General features: G+C 35.2%; 1 protein-coding gene across 1 annotated transcript in view; it reads left to right on the forward strand.

The window, feature by feature from the left end:
• Positions 1-734: 734 nt before the first annotated feature.
• The window catches only part of LOC134274366 (uncharacterized), a 100,739-nt gene continuing 76,996 nt past the window's right edge, over positions 735-24,477 (forward strand). The window contains exons 1-5 of the mRNA XM_062756648.1: positions 735-1,856; positions 4,123-4,425; positions 4,906-5,046; positions 9,024-9,365; positions 11,057-11,455. Coding sequence (XP_062612632.1) covers positions 836-1,856; positions 4,123-4,425; positions 4,906-5,046; positions 9,024-9,365; positions 11,057-11,455 — 2,206 coding nt within the window. The 5' untranslated portion in view covers positions 735-835. The remainder of the gene's footprint in view (positions 1,857-4,122; positions 4,426-4,905; positions 5,047-9,023; positions 9,366-11,056; positions 11,456-24,477) is intronic.

Below are 24,477 nucleotides of genomic sequence, written 5' to 3' on the forward strand. Positions count from 1 at the left end.
GAAAGGACTTCAGATATCCGGAATGGACGGACATAGGGTTACTGAAATAAACTCACCTATCCGAGATCAGGCTCGTATAAGTGGTAGTATTTTAAATGGACGATTACATTTTCAAAATAAACTCGCGAGACAGATTTTTTTGATATTTTCACTCCTGCTTTGCACTCGTGAAAATAAAAAAAAATCCTGTCCCACTCGTAAAATAAATTCCATATTCAACCAAAAAATATTGAATATCCTTTATTTCTTTCTTCATATATGCATTAGTTATAGGCGCGGTTTAAAAGAAATCACGTGCGGGCGGGACCATCGTCGCAAACCACGACCAAAAGATTTTTAGGCAAATTATCACGCAACCACTCGATTGATGAAATTTAACGTTTTGTTTTCACAAGATAATAAGTCGTTTTCACAAGATAATTTTTTAGTGGAATTAAAAAAAAATAATTGCGTATCCTATATATACCACCGTACATGTACGTATCCGTATATGTTCTAAATATATATTGCAGGTTACCAACTAGATCTATTTATTGTTACACGTAACAGGAAAGGCGTTTCAACTCTGATGCAGCTTTTTATGTGTTGAACCTTTTGATCAAGATATTCAGTTATCAGGACGATTTTGCTTGGAACGAATTCTGATAAAAAACGTAAAATGTACCCCTTTATGAATCTTGATAAGTAGACTTCTATCCTTCTACTTTCGATTTAATCTTACCTTAAAGTATAAGTCTTGCATGGGAAACCATACATTGACTGCGTCGCAAAAAAGGTTTTTATTTTCTTCCTTGTTTGACGTACAATGTAAAAAGTACAGAGAGACGTGGATAAAATGGAGTCCAATGCGGTGGTTGAGCGTAAGTTAATTAGAGCTGTAAAGGAAGAAAATGTTGAAGAACTTGAACAGATATGTGTTTCCCTTCCTACGGACTTTAATATTAACAACGTTTTTGAGAAATCATTTTATGGAGGCTTTCAGGAGACACCTTTACTTCATCTTGCTTGTTGTGCTAAAAACGCTGATATTTTGAAAATTTTAGTGAAATATGGCGGAGACTTATACCTCAACAAACTGGACGGGGTAAATATATTTCAATACGCTTGCCAGTACAAAAATCTAGATGTTATGAAATTTATTCTAGAGGGATGCAATGATGTTGATTTCCTTCAGACCTTTTCGAACAGTGGAAATGATACGCTCTCTTTTGTGGCAGATTCATTTGAACAAAATCAAAAGGAGGCGCAAATTTGTATGGAATTTCTCGTATCGAAAGGAAAATTCAATATCAATCGAATTCAAGGGGATAGGTTAACTGTATTACAGAAAGCTGTTTCCCAAAATAGATGCGAGTTAGCAGAAATTCTTTGTCAACTTGGAGGAGATGTGAACTTTGGGTATCTAAACAATCTCAAAGCAATTCAGTGGGTAAGCATGCAATGTGGATATCATGATATGATACAAATACTTATAAACCACGGAGCAAATAAAAACGAAATCTGGCGTGGCCAACGCCCAATTCACCTAGCTCTTTCACGTGGTTTAACAGAAAATGCAACTGTTTTGATGCGTGCAGGTGTGGACATTTCCGGTTCGATAAAGCTACATCATCCAAAAAAAATGTGGATTTCTACCTTTTGTCTTGCTGCTTGGCGATGTGCTATGCTAATTCCCGAGTTTCTAGCTCTGGGAGCTAGCCCAAACGAACAGGATTGCACCACTGGATATTCTGTAATTGGATTTGCCTTAGAAGGAAATGCCAGTCGGGATGTGATAAAGTTGCTCATTCAGGCTGGTGCTGATATTAACAAAGCATGTCCCGGAAAGACAGCAATTGAATTTTGTAAAAGCATAGGTAAGTATTTTTTTAAATCGATAAAGAGATTTAAATAAATCGTTGGTAAATTTTTGAGTCTAGAATGCAGATTCTTCTGCCATAAATCAGTGCTGATTACCTCGAATCTACAGTGTAATATAAATTGATACACAATTTTTCTAAAGAGTTTACTTTCACACAAATAACACAAATACAAAACAGACGTACATGTAAATAAATATACAAGATAGTTTGAAATAAAGTAAAAACAAAAAAGCGGTAATAGAACTTGTATGAACGTTAATGTAGAGAGAGGGAGGGAGAGAAAGAGGAAGTGAGAGAGAAAGATGAGGGGACACACACTTTATGGAATAAGTAATGGTGAAAAAAAAATTACATCCGCCAAGAAAACCCGCTATATGGTAGTTTGTATTTACCTTCATATTATTTTGAATGAAATCAAAACTGTAAAAGTTCCATTAAAATCTAAGAAATCGCTGATAAGAAACTTTTCATGAAAATTGACTGGCCACCAATGGTAAAATCTGGATTATGACATATGTGTTCTTGGAGAGGACTTGAATCAGCTATAGATTAAGCCTGATTAACTTTATACCAGCTCGAGAATACATGTTTCTAAAAGTTATTTTTCATGGTACTACTCAGAAGTCAATTCCAAACAGCCAAAGATTACTTTTACTTTTTGCAGAGATTCTAGGTAATTTAATTAGAAACAAGATATCGATGTGTTTGTAAAACACTGATACCCCCGTATGGCAGCATAGCTAAGATCAAGCTTTTTCTTAAATGCAAATTTAATTCATTGGTACCAAAAGTAGGGTATTCTCACTGGAAAACAATTGTGAAATTTGAAAGTAAGCTAATGTTAAAGATTTTTAATAAGTACAAAAATCTCCAAGGTCAAAAAGTCAATGTAATTAGTATCAAATGAAAGGTCTTGCCACATAAAATATTTATGTAGAGCATGAAAGCCCTAGCCCTAACCGTTCAGAAGTTATGGTCAACGTTCAATTTCTTAAAAAGTAGATCAAACTCCAAGGTCAAGGTCAAAGTTATTGTTATCAAATGAAAGGTTTTGTTATTAGGATCAAATATGTAAAGTATGAAAGCACTAGCCCTAACTCTTTAAAAGTTATGGTCAAGGTTTGCTTTTTTTAAAGTAGGTCAATCTCAAAGGTCAAGGTCAAAGGGTCAAAGTTCATGGTATCCAATGAAGGGTCTTCTCACAAGGATTACATATATGAAGTACGGAAAGTAAATACAAGGTCAAGGTCAAAGGGTCAATGTTGTTGGTATCCAGTGAAAGGTCTTTTAACAAACATTACATATGTGAAGTATAAATGTCCTGGTGTCTACTGTTCAAAAGATATGGCCAAAGTAAAATTTTAAAATGTTCATGTAAAAGTGGGCCAAACTCCAAGATCAAGGTCAAAAGGTCAAAAGGTCAAATTTTATGATACCCAAAGAAAGGTCTTGTCACAAGGAATACACGTATGAAATATGAAAGTCATAGCTCCACTAAATCAAAAGTTATGGGCAAGGTTAAAGTTTTTGCGGACAAACAGACAAACAGAGGCAGACAATTAGACAGAGACAGACACGCCAAAAACTATATACCCCCGAAACTTCGTTTACGGGGGCATAATTATAAATAAATTACAGATTTTAAATGATTAAATAATCTGTTTCTCTCTGATTGGCTAAGATCATGATAAATATGCCTATGTTCAAGTCTGTGTGATTTACACACCAATTATTCTAATTCAACTTAAAAAACATTCCATATATTTACATTTTCCATGTCTTAAGCATCGAAAATGTACCCAATAATTGATTTTCTCGATGTCTTCTATCGTTATATTTTTACTATTAAACGTCTCAGTGAGCCCAATTGCGACCTCATGTTAGCGCACTTTTCTCACAAGATGTATATTTCTACGCGTGAGTTAGGAACAAGAGATGAAAATGTTTTTAAAAAAAACCTTACAATTTACGCACACGGACAAAGAGACAAGAGATCACCCGAGTGCGAATGGTAAAAAGCACTGTATTAATTGAAAAGTATTGAGTGTTTTCAAATCAGGGGATACTGTAAGTTAATGTTTAAATAGCATTTTAAGTCATTTGAACCGATGCAAGTTCCAAGAATTTGTAATATAAAAATGTTTAATTTTAGTTCAAATAATCATATCGTTGTTTAAAACAATATTTCGTATTCTTGCACTGGTAGTGTATCTATGCATATACCTAATCCTGGATTTCAGTCTAGCTATCTTTCTTTCAGATCAATTACTTGCATTTATTGACTGTGGAGTGTCAGTTAAAACAATCGAAAGTCAGATAGGAACTTCGCTTCTCAGCATGGCAATCTCAAGCTCTTCTGAAGATACTGCGGAAGAAAATGTTAAATATCTTCTATCTAATGGTGCAAGTCTAAAGGATCCTGCAAATGGAAAAGATTCTATTTTGATAGCCTCTCTGAAAAGAAGATTTTACCGCATTGCGGACTTTCTTATAGGACAAGGTGTTAATCTGAACCACAGGGACGGAGAGTGGAGCACAGCACTACATGTTATCTGCAATCAAGGTTTGTAAAATAATTAATTTTAATTCTCGAGATGTTTCTTTTTCCTTGACTCTATGATAAATTAAAATTTTTGTGTAACTGAAAGGGGTTGGATTGTTGTGGCCATTTTCAGACTATTTTGATCTCCTTTCGAAGAAGAGCTCCGTATAAAGATATACAAAAATGATCAAATTTTTGAGTGCTGAGTCAGATTTTGAATCCCTTTTACCGGTATATGAAGTTTCTATGGAGTAAACTATTTTCAAACCTGACGTACATTCTATTAATTATGAATGAGTTTATCTGCCAGTATATATAATTATGATTGTTTTTAGCATTGAGCTCTTTACCAGATTAAAAACTATTAAATGACCGATTCATTGCATTATGTCTTAGTTTCATCTTTGCAATACATTTGATTCATATAGCGACAGTTTTTCAATTTATGAAATAGTTCTTTTTCTTTGAAGAATTCAAACGTTTTTTCTTCATTTATTTCAGTCGATGGCTGCTCCCAAAGTAGAATTACTTTTGGCAAGACAGAATTATTTTTCTGTCAGAAGTGTGGATGTAAAAGAACAATGCCAGCTGCTCAATTCCATTCTATGCAATCAGCATGCAATTCCCTTTGTAACGGTTCAGGTATTTATTCAAAATTAAAAATCATCAAACAAATACAATGCTTGTAATATATGTTTTGGAGATAAATAATGGACAAACGTCACTGAAACGTCACCGGTAACCCGTATCAAGGACCAGTCCGAAAATCCATATCAAACCAAAGGAAACGTTTGTTTAAAATTTAAAAGTTAATATACCTGATTTTTAATAAAGTTGTTGCACGCTTTATTAGTAGTAATAGTAGTTACCATCGCCATAGCATGGGGATTGCATGACATTGGCGCATCTGAGGATCTCAGAATATGTTGAACCATAAGTTAATCACATAGACCTACCATTTGATTTTTTCTTTATTCATTGTTAAATTTTGATCTATTTGATATTCATGAAGGCTGTTATGTTCCTCACACGTTTTCAGTTGATACATCTTAGGATCTCAGATTATGTTGATTCAAAATATAGGTCACTGTGTCCTTTTTGCATCGCCCCGTGGGGATCCGGATTAGAATAGGTCCTCAGTCACCCCTTGCTTGTCGTAAAAGGCGAAGAATTACAATATTTTCAGTTGATGCATCTTAAGACATCTAGATAGGTTGACCCAAAAGTAAGTTATTGTGACAACGGTAACATCTACGTTTTATCTTCATTTATGTTCAAACCTTAATACTGGCAGACTTTTGCACTTGAAGTTATCCGGACTGCGGGGGACCGCAATTCTTTGAATGTCCTTGTTTCTCTGAAAATCTTCTCTTCTTCGGCTGGGTATTAAATAAACAAACTTAATGTAAAATTATAATGAGAAAAGGTACCTCTCATTGTGAATTTCATAGTCCCCGGGTCAGGGATTCTGGTGTTGGGTTGAAGTTCTCTTGATTATATAGTGAAAATGCAATAATTATTTGAAATCCGTCTTCTCTGCACATGGGTATTAAACAAACTAACAACAAACATAGATATGAAAAGCAAGGGTGCCTGTTCGAAAATTGTGCATTTCATTGCCCCAGGGACAGGAGTTCTTGTGGTATTACAAGGCTGTATAAATCATAAAAATTTCTACATTGTACTAAGGGAAAACTAGAAGATTTTTACACTCAATGGCAACAATAATTGGACAATCTGGAAGACTGATCTATGTTTTAAATTTTTTTTTATAAGTTTAAGCCAAAACCATTTCTAGTCATTCTTTAAGATAATTTAAAGTCTAAAGCTATTAGAAATATTGATTATATATTTTTACTGCAATGTTACATGTATGTATTTTATCTTAATTTGTTAAATGTAAGAGCAAATAAAAGAGTAACCAAATTAAGCATGCTAAGTGTATAGTAATGATTAGCATTGGTGCTTCTTTAAAAATTGTGAATGTCATGGCCTATGGTTTAAAACATGACCAAAACTCAATGGTTGGAATGTTATTACATGATACTCAGTTGTCATATATGGCCCATGTACTTATTTTTTGTTTAAACTCTTCATTTACATAGAAAAAACTATGTATACCAAAGGGTAGACCATCATTCATGGAGTTCAAAAGAACCTTTATTGCTTGTAAATCCATCTGTCGTGTTAAATAATCACCTTTAAAGGAAAATTTCCATGGAAAAAAAGTTCCTATAGGAAAAATAAAATTCCCAAGGGATAATTTTAAAATCCCAAAAGATTTATTATCCTTAATGCGTAGGATTTTCAAGAATTGTTAAAGCGTCTTTATTTTATGAAGTGTTTCAAACAAAAAAGAAGGTCACAGTGACCTTTTCCCTTTGCAATTTACGGTAATGAAGGATATGGAGATAACGAACAGTATTCAATAAAGTCCATAAAAAAATACAAAATAGGAGCAGAGCATACACGGACCTCCTAAACATCAGAGATGGAATCAGGTGCCATGGAGGAGTGTGCATCCCCTGATGACCGGTCACAACAGTCGTGTTCTCCTTGTCAGTTCATAAATAGTATATAAATAATGGACTAACAATTGGTATGAAAAACGTCAGTCAGCATTTGACTCAATGATAAATTATATTTGCTGACAAGGTCATTGTATCGACCAAAGAACTTACGAAATGATAACTTTAAACGAGACTGCTGATATTCTTGTTTCATCAACTTGTTTCTCAATAATTTATCTCGTTTTAGAAATTGTTCATACGTAGAACATGCTCTTGTGTATCGAAACAACTTAGATATATAAACGCCGTACGCAGGTGTTGAAGGTATATTGCTACATAAGTAAGGGAAGTTGACTATAAAAAAGTTAGGTCCTCACATTTATCACAGAGCTTTGTTGCTAGATTACCATTAACGTCTTTTTCAAGTAAAATATCCAAATATGAAACAGATGTGTCAGACTCTGTGATATCTCAAGGTCACCAGGATATATCGTTTCGACAAAAAAAGGAAATTAGCATTGTTAATTGACAATACGTCGCCAATATATCTAATCGTTGAGTAGAAGGCTTCATATAAATACAAAAATAGGTCTGCTAATAACGTGGCGCAATTGGTGCCTATGGGAATTCCAAAAGATTGATGGAATACCTGGTCACCAAAAACCACATAGATATTGTCAATAAGAAATTCAAGCATCTTTTTGATGTCAACTTCAGAGTACTTGTGTATGCAATCAGAATGTTCTTCAATTAAATAATTTGCAAATGACCAATGACCAAGTAAGTAATTTACGAGTTCCATTTTTATTGAAAAAGCAGCTGTATATGATATCAAAAAGCCTGAACTTTATTCTATCGTGGTAAATATTTGTGATTAAAGTTGAAAAGTCGTAAGTTTTTAAGCTGTTGATTTTGGTAAAATCTTGTGATTTCAAATTGTTCAACATTTCTTTGGAATTTTTGAGTATCCACGTCTTTGTTTGTTAGGATCCTTATGAAATTTCTGAATCTAATATATATATATATGTCTCTTTTATAGGCAACGATTGGGGTCTTTTTGAACGCGAGTTTCAGGCGATCGGAATTTTCAAGAATTTTTTGTCTTTTCTTCAAAATGTTATGAATATTCGGTAATCCTTTTGAATAGGTCAACACAAGGGGAACACGGTCACATCGCGTTTTATTTTTTCTATAATTTAGTAGATCCGAGCGAATTTGTTCTATATAAAAATAAGACGAATAAACATGCTATACCAATACATAAATAATAATTAATTTCAGTACAACATGTATTGGTAACAATCCTCTGTTAAAACTAATGTCCAAATAACTGTATCTCACTTCTATTCTATTTTTCTTGTTTAATTCCAAAAAGCCTTTCCAGTCCGAGTTGACAATTGTAACAAGCATCAATTTGTGCACATTAATGAGGAATAAGTATGACTCAAACAGGCTTAAATACCCCCGCAATCATCGGTTGCTATGTTCAAAATGCAACTTCCGTTATAAAAAGAGTGCTCGCATTTTTAAACGCAACGGTAGAAATTTATTAAAATTCAAAACATGCAAGCATGACAGTTTTTGTTTATTTTAATACCCAACATGACTTGCATGGTATTGGATGAAATTGGGGGTATCCAAGGCAGGAACTATAGCGTAATTTCACTATAATAGTGAGGTACCACTATTATAGCGGAATTTACGTTTCCCCCCAACCTGCTAAAGGCTCATAGATATAGATTTTGATAAATCAAGAGTGTGTCGCAACGAACCTATTGTTTGTTTGTTGTTTGACGTACCTCTCGAAAAATCTTTACTCATATGGAGAAGCCACCACATGCTGTTAGAGAGCTGCAAATTTTGACCTATACTCGACATACAGGACCATTGAGCAGTGAGGGATCTTTTACTGCGACACGAGACCTCGGTTTATACGGTATCATCCGAAGGATTGGTCTCCACCTCCCACAGTGGGATTCGCACCAGAGATATAAGGATCGTATCCTTACTCCACAATTCTAGAGCAGACCTAAACACTCAGGCGATAACCCTTTTCTTTAATTTAACTTTTCTAAGCCTTTGATTATATTTCAATTATTTTTTTTTCAGAATCTTTTCAACATGAGAAAATTGTAAAGTTAGTTTCAAAACTGCTGGCTGCCGGAAGTTCAGTCAATGCAAAGAACGTTGCAGAAATAACGCCACTACTAGCAGCATTAAATGTGATGCCATGCAAAAGTTACCCACACATAAAAAATGATGTAATAAAAATCCTTCTTGACAATGGGGCTGATATCAACGTTTGGTTTCAAACGGAAAACAAATCCACACTGTGTCATTCCATCGAAAGTGAAGAGGTTGAAACGACGAAATTTTTGGTTGAAGCTGGCTACGACGTGAAAACAAAAGAAGCAAATGGAGAACTACCCATCTTCCGTTGTTTACCATTAGGTACACCTATTCACTTCACATGAATTGATTGCTGCGTTGAATTTTATTTAGTTACTTAATATTCCCAATCTAGTTGTTATTGAATCTATACTGATTTTTTTTGTTTCCTGATCAATACACTCACAACGGGTCTGACCGCTAGACTAGGATTCTTATTACATTGTATTCCCCGGCACATAATCTCACTTCTGACATTTTAGTGTGAGACAGTCACCCAGGTGACGTTTAGTCGAAAATTACATTTGAAATGATGTACTTGAATGATGTTGACAAATCTTTTCCTCGTTTTGATTAATTTACGTAATGTACATTTACGCTCCCAAAAATTACCCGCGGAAACCCTTTGTTCCAGCCTACATACGCTGCCTATAAGATAATCAAAGGCAATTCAAAGATATTCGCATAATTTTCTACCTGACGATTCAATAAAAAAAAAATTGATTCCATGGAATCATGAACTTGTGGAAAGACGTACATTTCCAACATATATTACAACACTTAAGCAGACTTGGTCAACCAAGTACTTTTCCATCTTCAAGTATACCATTATTGACTTTATGAGGTAATGGCTGGTAAATGAAATCTACATGTGTATGCGTATAAATCTGCATGCTCAATGCAAATTTCTCCCTCCGTCAATCTGCACTCAAGTGTTGCATTTATAAATCACTATTAACGCAACGTCTTTTCCAATAAGTGCTGTTTATTTCTTAAACTCGTACAGAACAAGCTATAGCTAGTCCACTTTTATATTGTGGGGTAGTGTAAATTTCAAATTGTCTAAATTATGATCAGTGGGTTGGATGGGGTGACAATATGTATTACAAGGGGGAAATCTGGTGAAGAACAGAATGGTCAAAGCTTCTCAAGTAAGCGATGTGGCCCATGGGGCTCTTGTTCTTAAAATATCCTTGGGGTTTTAGCCAAAATATATACTATCACAAATTTCACATAGACTTAAGACATGTATCTAGTTCTCTTAAGATTATGATAGATGTTAAGATTATCATAAGATATGACAGTTTTGTGAAACGGCTTATGAGCAATCTTAGATAATTTTCGGTCTTAAGACAGATCTTAGTCATAAGAGAGTTTTGTGAAACATGCCCCTTATGAATATTACAATTCATCACTTGATGATTTTCGAGTGTCCTCGAGAAAACATTTACATTGTATTCTTTAACTCAACCATCGTTCTTACCATCGTCCTTAATCATGTCTTGGAGCAGCTGTGGAGCGACTTTGTTTGCCACTTTTAGAAAGAAGTGTAAGATTAAAAAATTGAAATTGGAGATGCACATTGGCATTATGTAATAAGGAGTCTGTGAAATTGTCATTAAATTTGACTGTGGTATAGAAGGAGCTGTGAATAAGAAATGGGTGTCATCAATCATCAATATATTATAGAATAAATGGCAGTTTCCATGTTTTGCTTTGGAAAACCCAAAATATGTGTCGGTCAAAAAGTAAAAAAGATAAAATATGTAATAAAGATTCTGTAAAAGTTCAATACTTCTATTCATAATAGATATAATAGGTATAAGAGGAGTTGCGCACACACAAGCGTAACAGACTGATGGACGGACCTACAGACGGACAGACATCCCAATCACTATATGCCCTCCAACTTTTCAAGCGCGGGTATAAAAAGAGAATATTAATGTTCTTAAACATGCATATTTTTTTTACAGATACGATTGCTAGGAGAGAATTGTTTTGTATTTTGTTGGAGTCTGGAACCAATCCAAATGCAGAGGATAGCAAAGGAATATGTCTTTTGGATCATGTCTTCTCACTGTTATTTTCTATGAGCTCTTATTACATTCAGTTCGATGACTTAATGCAAGATCCTAGAGCTGTTGCATTAAAAGAAATGTTTTGTTTTTTGCTTAACAAAACCGCCAATCCTAATACAGCAAGGGAAGGAGAAAATTCACTTCTAATCAGGGCCATTAGATGTGGAAGTACAGATATAGTTCTCTCTCTGGTCCAAGCCGGTGCTAACATTGCTCATCGAGGGGAAAATAAGAAAACAGCAGTGGATTGGTGTTGCCGTTTAAGTGAATATACGAGGTGGTATCCGTACACAGGTATAATATATGATATATTTCTGGTATACTAAAATAAGTTTTTTATGCCCCCGGATCGAAAGATCCCGGGGGTATATTGTTTTTGTCCTGTCTGTTTGTCTGTTTATCTGTTTGTGTGTTTGTCTGTCTGTTTGTTGTCAACTTTAACCTAGTCCGTAACTATTGGGTGGATAGAGCAATGGTTCTCATATTTCACAGTTAATTCTTTTGGTACCACCAAAGTTCACCTTTTGACCTTGACCTCGGAGTTTGACCCACTTTTAAAAAACTTTAATCTTGGTCATAACTTTTGAACAGTTCAAGTTTGGGCTTTCATATTTTACATGTGTATTCACTGTGATGAGACCTATCAGCTGGTTTTAATTTTTTTGACCTCTTGACCTTGACCTCGGAGTTTGACCCACTTTTAAAAAACTTTAACCTTGGTCATAACTTTGGAACAGTTCAAGTTTGGGCTTTCATACTTTACATGTGTATTCACTGTGACGAGACCTTTCAGCTGGTTTTAATTTTTTGACCTCTTGACCTTGACCTCGGAGTTTGACCCACTTTTTAAAACATTTAATCTTGGTCACAACTTTTGAACACTTAGAGTAAAGGCTTTCATACTCCACATGTGTATTCATATTGATATTAATAATACTTTTCAGCTGGTATAAATATTTTTGACCTTGACCTCAGAGTTCGACCCACTTTTTTGTAAAACCTCTATTCTTGATCATATCTTTTGAACAGTTAGAACTAGGGATTTCATGTTTCCTATGTGTATTTCATATATTAACCATAACACATTAAAATTAAAAAACAAAAAAAAATGTCTTTAGTATTTTCACCATTGCAACCCTTAAAACATCTCACAAGTGTATACCACTTCCGTCTACGTCCCACTCCAGAATTGTGTTACCATCGGGGGCATAGTGTTTCACAAACACATCTTGTTTTTTTTATCAAATACCTTTCAGTTTTTTCTGTAATCGTAATTGTTTTAAACTCACCTGAGCCGAACGTTCATGTGAGCTTTCCTGATCGCATTCTGTCTCTAGTCTGTCTGTAAACTTTTCACATATTTTCGGCTCCAGAACCACCAAGCTAATTTTAAACAAACTTCCTACGTAGCATCTACGTAGCATCCTTGGGTAAAGAGGATTTAGACCATCCCTTCTTTCGAGGCGAGATAATTCTTAACAGTGAATGCTTTAAAAATCTGTTCAAGAACAACTTGACCAAACATGTTCAAACATATATGAAACATTCTTTACATAGTGTAAATTTAATGACTCCCAGTACGCTGGGCCACAATTAGGAATCAAAGTGTTTTCCAATACATAGGGTAACTAGATGCTGTCATGAGACAGTAATACCCACACTATGGTGTTTGCCTCTAAATACACACTCCTTCATATTCACCGTGCCATAGCGTTACAATGATGCAATTATTCCGTAACGTATGATGAAACGATTCCTTATGGAGTTTTAACATGGAGATTTGACTAAGGTTAGTTAATGTCGTATTTGTATGCCTTAAACGCAAAATAGCCGTAATTGTGTTAGCCGTTGCATTATTGGAATGACACAGGCATCTGTTGACATAACGGACAATGTCCAGTGATGCGCCGTTTTCTTAAACACTTTGCACTTTCCTAAGAAAGAGGCTTAAAAATTCGATTTATTCATAGAACTTTTTTCCCAATCAAGATACAAGATCAGCTACAAGTTTACCATAATGAACATTCGCTGTTTTTCTATTTCACTCTAGAATTGTGATGACAATATTTATTTAATCGCTTTTAACATGGGTTTTTAGAAGTAACGTATGATGCAACGATTCCCATCATCAGTAACGTGCGATGCAACTATTCTTTAACAATCGTATTATTAGACCAATATGTTGGATTTCTTTACTAGGACACGTTTCAACGTAGAATAATAAAATTACTCATCGCTTTCTTTTTATCACAGAATACCAAAAGGTTAAGAACAAAGCAAAACTTGACTATAGAACAGCAAAAAGAAAAAAAGTACAGCAAGAATAAAGTCATTTCATCCCCTTACCCAACTCCGAAAAGAAAAAAAATTTCTACCCCATTTAAATCAACAAATCGACATGTTGATAACCCAAACAGAAACACTGCAAAAAGTCCCCAGTATGCATTATTAGAGAATGATTGGACATTGAGTGAAACCCATGGTCCTGCTTTTCACAATTATTCTCCAAAGTGTGAGAGAATAGTTACGAGAAATGCATCACCATCTGTGCATAAGCTACACTCACAGCCACCTCGCATATTTCTTCAACAAGACAACTATTAAAACGATTTACTGGCCAATGTATTACAAAAGTTAGATAAAGTTGACTGTGAAAAAGACTTTGATTTTTTTTTAGATCGCAAATACCAAATTAGAAGATCAGTTATTCCCATTCTAATGCAATTCATGCATTGTTTTTCTTGTTTACGTCTTGTTTTGATGAATTTTGTTACATGAAATACGCCACGGAGGATTGTGTTTTGCGTCGCTCTATTATGACGTCACAATGAAAAAGCTTTCACGCTCGTTAATGCTCGTTTTACTGCTTCAAACATCAGTTTATTAGCCAATCAAAAAGTGTTTTACAAAGCAATTGCCTTAGAATGAATATTGTCATCACAATTCTAGAGTGAAATAGAAAAACAGCGAATTTTCATTATGGTAAACTTGTAGCTGATCTTGTAACTTGATTGGGAAAAAAGTTCTATGAAAAAATCGAACTTTTAAGCCTCTTTCTTAGGAAAGTGCAAAGTGTTTAAGAAAACGGCGCATCACTGGACATTGTCCGTTATGTCAACAGATGCCTGTGTCATTCCGATAATGCAACGGCTAACACAATTAGGGCTATTTTGCGTTTAAGGCATACAAATACGACATTAACTAACCTTGGTCAAATCTCCATGTTAAAACTCCATAAGGAATCGTTTCATCATTCGTTACGGAATAATTGCATCATAGTAACGCTATGGCACGGTGATATTGGACTTTCCAAGGAAGAAGTCAAAATAATCCTATAATTATCACCGTACATGTATTCGTCAAATTGAACATAAAATTTTCAGGTGACCCTCACATATGTATTTTAATGAGCCTCACATATGTATTTTAAATACTTAAGATCATTACCAGTCTGAAATAGCAGAATTTAATTAATGATTGAAGTAAATTACTTAATTAGATTCAGATAAATATTTTGCCCATAATTTGGAACTTTTTAAATTTACTTTCTCAACGACATAAAATATTATTTTAGTACAAAGCGTTTTTGATGAATTTATCAAAATGTGCAAACTGAATTTAGTACTTGGTCGGGAAAAAAAACCCATTGAAAATACAACCTGATTAATTTGTCAATGCCTATCTCTCTCTCTCTCTCTCTCTCTCTCTTTCTCTCCCCCCCCCCCACACACACTCTCTCACTCTCACATTTTTTTAAAAATAGACCTAGATGACAGTTATGTTAAAACATAGTTTATTATGATAGTTTGAAATTTGTTCTTGTACTAAACAGTTTCACGTGTGAACATCTTATTTTCTACATTCACACTGGGTTTGCATCACCCATTATCATATTTATAGATATCACTTCTCGGCACACCTCGGCCGATTCATACTGGCAACGGAATCAGCAAAGGTTTGTCGAATGAGATTATTTAGCACATGTATGCTGACGATGCAGTGTGGTCAGTTAAAATCATTGGTGTTTTAATTGGATTATATTTCATGAATTCGTTGTCACGACTTATGACATTCGGTAAGTACAAGATTTAGTATAGATTGCATAAAAATAAATAAATGCAAATGGTTAGGTTGAAGTTCAAAAAGGGTCAAAGATCATCGCATGCCACAGTCGACAAATTTCACATTGTCAAGTTATCTCCCGTTGCGGACATTCAGTATATACAGACGCAGATCCAGAATTTTTTTTTCAGAAAAGGGGGGGGGGGTTCACACCTCAGTCAAAAAAATCAGCCCAAGATTTCCTGAGAAGCAAAAAAAAATAATAATAAAAACAATGATGGTGGAGTCCCTGTTTTCTAAGGGGGAGGATGTCCAAACTCATTTTTATTCTCTACAGTACATATATAGTCTTATTTAAATAACTGCTAATTCCAGGGGGGAGGTCTGATCTCCCTAGCCACTGACTCCCTGTACCTGAAATGACAATTGATCTTATGACTCCATAATAGTAGAAATTTTTTTCATTTGACTATATATACATATTTTGTTTCCTATGTTTATGTATGTTTGTCTGTCCACGGAAACTTTAACCTTGCCCATATTTTTTAAGTGGATTGGGCTATACACATGGCTTCAATATTTCATAGGTAAATTTCTTTTGGCAAAACCTTTTAATGGGTACCACCAATTTTGACCTCTTGATCTCTTGACCTTGGAGTTTGACCCAATTTTACAAGAAAAATACGTTAAACTTGGCCTAAGTTTTGAACAGGTGGTGCTAGGACTTCCATGCTCTAACATGTGTAATCATTGTGAACTTTCAACAGGTATAATTATTTTTGACCTAGACCTTAGAGTTGAACCCAATTTAACTTTAACCTTGGTAATAACTTTTGAACAGGTGAGTAAGTTCTAGGGATTTCTCTCTTTTTTCACATGTGTATTCCTTGTGACAAGACTTTCCCTTTGATACCAACAATTTAGACCCTTTGACCTTGACCTTGGAGTTTGACTTACATTTGAGAAACTTCAACCTTTGCCAAAAGCTGCCATAACAGTTGCTGTCACAACAAACAAACAAATTACTAAAAAAAAACACAGTATACATGTACATATTTTATATTCAACAGATATACATCTTGTCATATCTCTAGTTCTCCCTTGAATAAGACATGGTGATATAAATTTTAAAAAATAATTATGATAAGAGTTGAAATGGTTGTGCATATTAAATATACTAAGCTATGCGGATGAATTAGATATACCAGTTTAGCTTTATTTTGCTACCCAAAGCACCTTGATTAACTATTTATAAGCATACTGTTTTCTGAAATGTACTGATTTCTGTTGTCTATCTGTTTGTCTGCAAACTTTTCACATTAACTTCTTAAGAACCACTGGGCCAATTTCAACTAATTTACATTTGAATATGCAGGGGACTTTTTCCAACATAAAAAATCTTCTTCTCAAGAACAGCAAAGACATTTATTGTCCCCCATTTTTGCTAAAGGTAGGGTACATTAAATCTCATTTGTTTGTCAATCTGCCCATCTGTCACAATAAATTTAACCTTGGTCATCATGGTCGTATATTTTGAATGAGAAGAGATAGGACTTTTATATTAAACAAGTGTATCAGTATTAAATGGGACAATACCATTCTACATACACTATGATTTTCATTACCCATGACCTTGAGGTTTGACCTAATTTCATAAACAAATTAATTGCTTTGAATTGATCATTTTGAAAGATAAATGAAAGGGCATTCATATTACCTGTGATAAGACCTTTCCAAATGTATCATGACTTTTTGACTTTGAAGTTTAACTTAGTTTTCATTAATGTTGTATTTCCTTTTCATTGAGAAGAGATTTGACTTTCACATTTCAAGTGAACATTACCCATAACAAGATGCTCCCAACATGCTATGATTTTTAACCCCTTGACCTTGATGTTTTAACAAAATTTCAAAAGAGTGAAGTCTCCCAAAAGAGGATAAGACCACTGTTTAAAAGAAAAAAGGAGTTTATGGAAGACTGGGCTTTTTCCATAAAAAACGTAATTTTTCGACCCTCATTTGACCCCCCGGGCAAAATCAAAATTCCGAAACCTAACTGCACATCTACATGACCCAACCAACCATCTCCCAAAAGATGATTAGGCTGCTGAATAAAATGTAAGAGGAGTTCAGGGAAGATCGGGCTTTTAGCATAAAAACGTCATTTTTCGACCCCCATTTGACCCCCTGGGGCAAAATCAAATTTCAGAAACCTTACTGCACATCTACATGACACCACCAACCATCTCCCAAAAGATGATTAGGCTCCCGAGTAAAATGTAAGAGGAGTTCAGGGAAAACGGGGCTTTTTGCATAAAAAACATCATTTTTCGACCCCAATTTGACCCCCCAGGGCAAAATCAAAATTCCAAAACCTTACTGCACATCTACATTTCCCCACCAACCATCTTCCAAAAGATGATTAGGCTGCTGAATAAAATGTAAGAGGAGTTCAGGGAAGACAGAGCTTTTTGCTTAAAAAATGTCATTTTTCGACCCCCCTGGGGCAAAATAAAAATTCTGAAAGCTTACTGCACATCTATATGACCCCACCAACCATCTCCCAAAATCTGGTTTGGCTGCTGAGTAAAATGAAGAAGGAGTTCAGAGAAGACGGGGCTTTTTGCATAAAAAACGTCATTTTTCGACCCCCATTTGACCCCCCGGGGCAAAATCAAAATTCCAAAACCTTACTGCACATCTACATGACCCCACCAACCATCTCCCAAAAGATGATTAAGCTACTGTGTAAAATGTAAGAGGAGTTCAGGGAAGAAAAGTGTGACAGACGGACGGACGGACATGAGTAACAACAATATACCCGAACTTTCTTTAGAAAGTGCGGGTATAAAAAAGAAAGACGAACTTAAAAACAAGGAGATCTGACTTAATGATCAACTGTAAACCCATCATTAACTAATAAAAAAAACTTTAAACCTCAAGCATAAATATCAAAGAATATGAAGCATTTCTATCAGACCCTCTTCGGACGGAAAACAAATAAAGCTTCATTTGAGGAAATAAATCTCACTCGTACGAAAATGAGGCCAGGATGGCGGCCTTCCGTGTCCTAAGGGAAAAGATTGTTCCCAATATCCAGGCCCTACATTACGTATTCATCGATAGTATTCGCAAAGAACCACAGTTTCAAGTCACTTGGAGCGAAACACCTAGAAAAAGAAGGGAGCACAGGTAACACTATATATACGATTTGATGTACTTTTTAAGGATTCAGAATGAAAATTATTTAGAACTACCTTCTTTATTACAACCGCCCCTAGTGGATTTAAAACTGTGAGTGTATTTACCATAATATCGACAAATTAATGTTAGTATTCTTGAAATTGAAAATGTTGACTAAACTCATTGCATGGACCCGCAGTAAATATATAAGCGAGGTTAAACCGAATGCCATGGGCAAACGACAGGTTACGCATGCGCCAGAATGCTAGAGAGTTCGCAACCTTAGGCAACTTGCCCGTAGCATAATTCGCCCTTTTCGAATTAGAATATCCCATTCATTGTCAAATCGCGCTTTTAGATCCGCATATCGTATTTATATATTCATTGGTGGATTCGCATTTCTATCTTATATACATATTCTTTTACATACAAATTAACAAAAACATTGATTCTATGACACAATCATTTTAAAAAGTAGGAAGAACTTGCATGATACAGATACATGTAACTTAACAATTTAAACAGGTCGGAGAAAATACTCGAAATCGAGTATTATCCGTGAAATCTCGTATAATACCCGATATAAGGGTATCGTTGAATCCGCGAAATCGGGTATAGGAGGTGTAATCACCTAAAAAAAACTTAAACAATGGGATGGCGCATGTTGCCGAGTTAACTTTCATCTAGATAAACATGTTTTCTAAAGTCATCACTAGCCAAGTAAGAATTTGGGCGTCAAGATTAATGCGCTCAGGACAACAAATACCCGTGGAGCTCAGTACATTTCATGATCTGCACACAAAAAGGCGTTCGATTTGCTTTATATTTTTCATAATGTTGAAAGTATATGCATTTTCCTAATGTTCATTCCCAATACAACAGAGTTGTAAAGTATCAGAATTCGGGAATTTATAAAAATTCCACATCAACACGACAAACATGAACAATTTGTAAATAAATCAAATTATACGGAAACACATTTTACACACAAGATATGATGCCATGTATAAATAATGTAATGATAAAAATCTCTAAATTTTTCGGCTAAAAAACCCTTCTCTTTTTTTGAAAATCTTTTTTTTTATCATTCATGCATATTTGCAGAATATGTCTTCAACATTTTAGCAGAGACAGGGATGGTTTAGGGAATACAGCTTATGAGAGAACATAACTGTTGATCGTTTAATTTCGCTGAGTCATCAATATTTTACCATTTCTTGACGACTTCAAGGGGGGGGGGGGGCTAAAGGCTTCTTGACCACCTCTGACAAATCAACCTCGACTGTGTTTTACAAGTGTCCAAGAGACCTATCTTTGAATGTCACGGTCGGTTAAACTCGGTTATATATTGTTAATTGTAGGGAACATGCAAGGTGCTGACCGTAACTCCTATTGTTTACACCCCTGCCGAGCTAAAGTCGCTCAGGTATAACAATACCATGTCGTCTGTCAGACTTAATGAAAATGTAATGCATAAAATAAAACTATTTGGAATTAAACGGCGCTACCGTGGTCACAGATCAAGACGAAGGAAACCGCAACAAAAAGACTGGAATATGGGAGTTCATTTAGATTTGTTAAGACCTCTTAAAAGAAGGCTAATTGATTACTCAGTAGACAGAAATCTCTCATTCGCGGTTGTGAACACACAATCAATATGTAATAAAGTCGAAGAATTCATTCATCACATTATAGAAAACAAACTAGATATTTGTTGTGTCACTGAAACTTGGTTAAATGACAGTAATCCGAAACACAGAATGGTGAGATCCGATCTAAATATAACTGGATATACTTTTATTGATGTACCCCGAAAATCCCGATCTGGTGGCGGAACTGGAATTCTATTTAGAGACACACTTCAAATCAAAGTAACTGACTCTTGTCAAAAAGATTCATTCGAACACTCTTTGTTTGAACTAGCTTTTAATCCCACGACTATACATATTTTGGTTGTATATCGTCCCCCATACTCGAAAGCCCATCCAGTGTCTACGGCGAAATTCTTTGACGAATTTACACCCTTTCTTGAAGAAATATTGTCAACCCATCGTACGGTTAAAATTACAGGAGACTTTAACATTCATTATAATAAAACTAATGACTTAGACACGATCGCTTTAAATGAAATGTGCAATGACATGGGTTTAGTGCAACTTGTCAACTGCCAAATGCATCGATCTGGAAACATACTTGATCTGATCATGATCCGAAACAACGACAAAATAGTGTTGTCCGAACCGACTGAAAATTTTCAGATAAGTGACCACTGTTTCATTCATACATGTATATCTCTTCCTAAGCCTAAGGTAACAAGGGAAATCAGAAAAGTTAGAAAACTAAAGGACATAGATGAAACGCAATTTCAGGCGGATCTAATCCAATTCAACGAAAGTGCCACCAAATATGAAAATTTAGAAGATACAGCAAAGTTTTACAATTCAGAACTCAGAAATATTTTAGATAAACACGCTCCGGAAAAAGAGAAAATTGTTACTATTCGACCTTCCCTACCATGGTTTACAGAAGAATCGCGTCTCCTTAAAACACGTTGCAGGTTAGCGGAACGAAGATGGAGAGGAAACAAGACCCCGGATAATGACCACGCCTTCCGATGTGCTAAACGAGCCTACAGGAAAAATCTCAGATACAACAGGTATCAGCAAATTAACTCAAAGATAGCCGAATGTGGAAAGGATTCTTCAAAAATGTATAAATTGATATTTGGATTGATTGGCAGAAAAAACTGCAATCCTATGCCGCTTAACACCAGCGAAGCATCACTGGCGGAGGAATTCAGTTCCTTCTTTATGGATAAAATTTTAGCCATTCGCAAAAGTTTAGACGATTTTGAAAAGTTCGACCCAAATTTCGGACTTAAATGTACACAGGAGTTTAATACCTTTCATCCAGTTTCAGATGAGGATGTTTTACGTGTGATCAAAAGTTCTAAGCCCACTACCTGCCCAACTGACCCAATCCCGTCAAAATTAATCAAACAATTTTCTGATGTGTTATTGCCAACAATTGTTTTCATAGTTAATAAATCACTAACATCTGGTTTATTCGCTAATGAGTGGACAACTGCTATAGTTCGACCCCTGTTGAAAAAAAGTGGTTTAGATGTGATTTTGAAAAACTACCGTCCTGTAAGTAATTTAAGTTTTATATCAAAAATTGTGGAAAAATGTGCTCTGAACCTTATGAAATATCTGGAATCAAACAGATTACTACCTAGCTATCAAAGTGCATATAGAAGAGGGTTCAGTACCGAAACAGCTCTCCTGAAACTGTCATCAGACATTCTGTGGAAAATGGAAAAACAGGAAGTTACTGCCTTAGTCGCATTGGATCTCTCTGCTGCATTCGACACAGTCGACCATGCCATACTTAGCAACGTGTTAGAAACTACTTTCGGAGTATCTGAGGTGACTCTTCATTGGTTTCAATCATACCTTTCGTTCAGGAAAACCGAAGTGCACATCAACGCGTCTAAATCACAGCCTAGATGTCTGGACTTCTCGGTACCGCAAGGCAGCATATGCGGACCTGTGTTATATATCGTGTACGCGAGTACGCTACAACATTACATCAAAGATTCGGGTGTGTCATTATTAGGTTTCGCAGATGACCACTCTGCATACTACAGTTTTAATCCGAAGATTTTCGCTGATGAGAATCGTGTAACAACAAATTTAGAAAAAGTATTGGTTACCATCAATGACTCTATGAATCTGAACAAACTAAAACTTAACACTAGTAAAACTGAATTTGTACTATTTGGCAGTCAACAGATGTTATCTCTATCATCTTCCATTTCCCTTAATGTAGTGGATACGGTTGTTAATTCATCTCCTTGTATCAAATATCTTGGATGTTATCTGGACGAAAATTTAACTTTCAAAAAATTTGTCAGTGAAAAATGCAAAACAATTTCATTGAATTTGTACTTGATTAAACAAATTCGCCAATATCTTAGTGATGACTCGTGTAAACAAATTGTTCAGTCCCTTGTCACTAGCCATTTAGATTATGCAAATAGTGTCTTGTACGGATTGCCAGAGTGTACCATTAAAAGACTACAGTTGTTGCAAAATCGTGCTGCAAAGCTTGTGTTGAAGCTGAGGTCTACGGATAGTTCTACTGAAGCACTCAAACGACTACACTGGCTACCGGTACACTACCGCATTAAATTCAAACTTGCATGCATTGTCTTCAAGTGCATTAACGACAGTGACAGCCCACAATATCTTAAAGAAATGCTCAGTTTACGAACATCATCATATGGCATTCGATCCGTAAATCCTGCAGCGAGAACTTTGAACGTCCCGTCCGTAAGACGCAAAACTTTTGCCTCTAGGTCTTTCGCTGTAGCTGGACCTTCGATTTGGAATGAGTTGCCAACAAACGTTCGAATGTTAACTGATTTCTGTATTTTTAAACGACATCTCAAGGCATTCTACTACACATGTGCTTTTAAATAACATTTAGCCTAATTGTGAACACTAGTATATTTTATTTAAACAGCCAGTGATCATTTAGACTTTACTTGATATTTTAACATATGCATTGTTTTTTATCATATGTATATATTCTATTGTACAGCGCCATTGATTGCATACTATATGTAAAATTGAGCGCTTTAACAAATTTTAATAATAATAATAATAAGATTTATTCATCAAATAAAAATCATATACCAGGTAAACAAAAAGCAACCTGTGATTTTCTAACACAATATGATACTACAAGTAACTAGAATTCATGTTTATTTTTTAAACACATTTTTTCATTATAGATGAGTATTAGGAAAAGTTATTGCAATGAGTATCAAGAAAACATTGATGTAACCATCAATTGTCGCCTGGGAAATATATAAAGTAATAAACAATGAAAACAAGTTGCTGTCCTTTAAAAAAGGACTGCAATACGTGGACCATATGCGTGTTTTTTCTAACTGAAATTCAATTAAGAAAACTTCTAGGTGTAGGGAATATTCATGTAAGGTTTGTTCACTTATTCTAAAATTATCTGCCACTTATAACTAATTGTAGTCTCAAAGCACAATTGTGAAATTTTATCTCCGATTGGCGACCTTTAGTTTTGTCAGTTTTAACATGTTTTAGAACCTAACCCGCTTTTTCTTCCAATCAGCAGCTGCTAAATTTTTTATTAAGCTGATCACTTAATTGTCAAGATTTTATGTCTATGCAGTAACTCCGCGGGCTGACTAATTAGCCAATGAAAAAGCGCGATTAGGTTCCAAGTAAGTAAGATCATATTAAGTAAAATTTTAGTGGTTAAGAAGGGGGGCTCGGTCGCTTCGCTCCCTCCGCCCCTTCTCAACCATTAAAATTTTACTTAATATGATCTAACTATTACTAAAAATATCGGTTTATTTTGACACGTGTAAATCATATTGGCTGGGACTTGACACCTGTTCTGGATTTAAGCAGAAGAAATTTATCATGGGAAAAATGGATATGTGATGATTCACGAGTAGCATAGTTCTGTAGTACGCAGATTTTTTTTTGTCGGAGCCCCCCCCCCCCAACACACACACACATTAAAAGTCGTTGCTACAGACCTTTATCAAATGATATTTAGATTGCTAAAATATTAAATCATTTTGCGAGCCTTGATGCACAAAACTAATGCCGTGAAAACTTGCTCTATCTTTTAAATAGCTACATGTATCTCTGTTCGTTGAGTGACGTTTCTCATGCAAGTCGTTAAGTTACATGTATCTATATGCTGTAACTTCTTAAAATGTTTGTACCATAGAATCAATGTTTAGTATAAAAGTATATGTAAAAGAGAGGAAATCGGATCTGCCAATGAATATATAAATGCGATATGCAGATTTAAAACCGCGATTTGCCAATGAATGGCATTTTTTAATTCGAATAGGGCGAATTATTCTACGGGCAAGTTACCTAAGGTGCGAACTCTCTAGCATTCGCGCGCATGCGTAGCCTGTCGTTTGCCCAGGGCATCCGGTTTAACTTCGCTTGTATATTTACTGCATGGACCGCAGGGTCCACGCAATGAGTTTTGATCATCAAACCGCT

Source organism: Saccostrea cucullata, unplaced genomic scaffold (genome assembly GCF_032062105.1).
Source record: "Saccostrea cucullata isolate Sc308-1 unplaced genomic scaffold, CSIRO_AGI_Scuc_v1 ctg1238, whole genome shotgun sequence".
In the NCBI taxonomy this organism is placed as follows: Eukaryota; Metazoa; Mollusca; class Bivalvia; order Ostreida; family Ostreidae; genus Saccostrea; species Saccostrea cuccullata.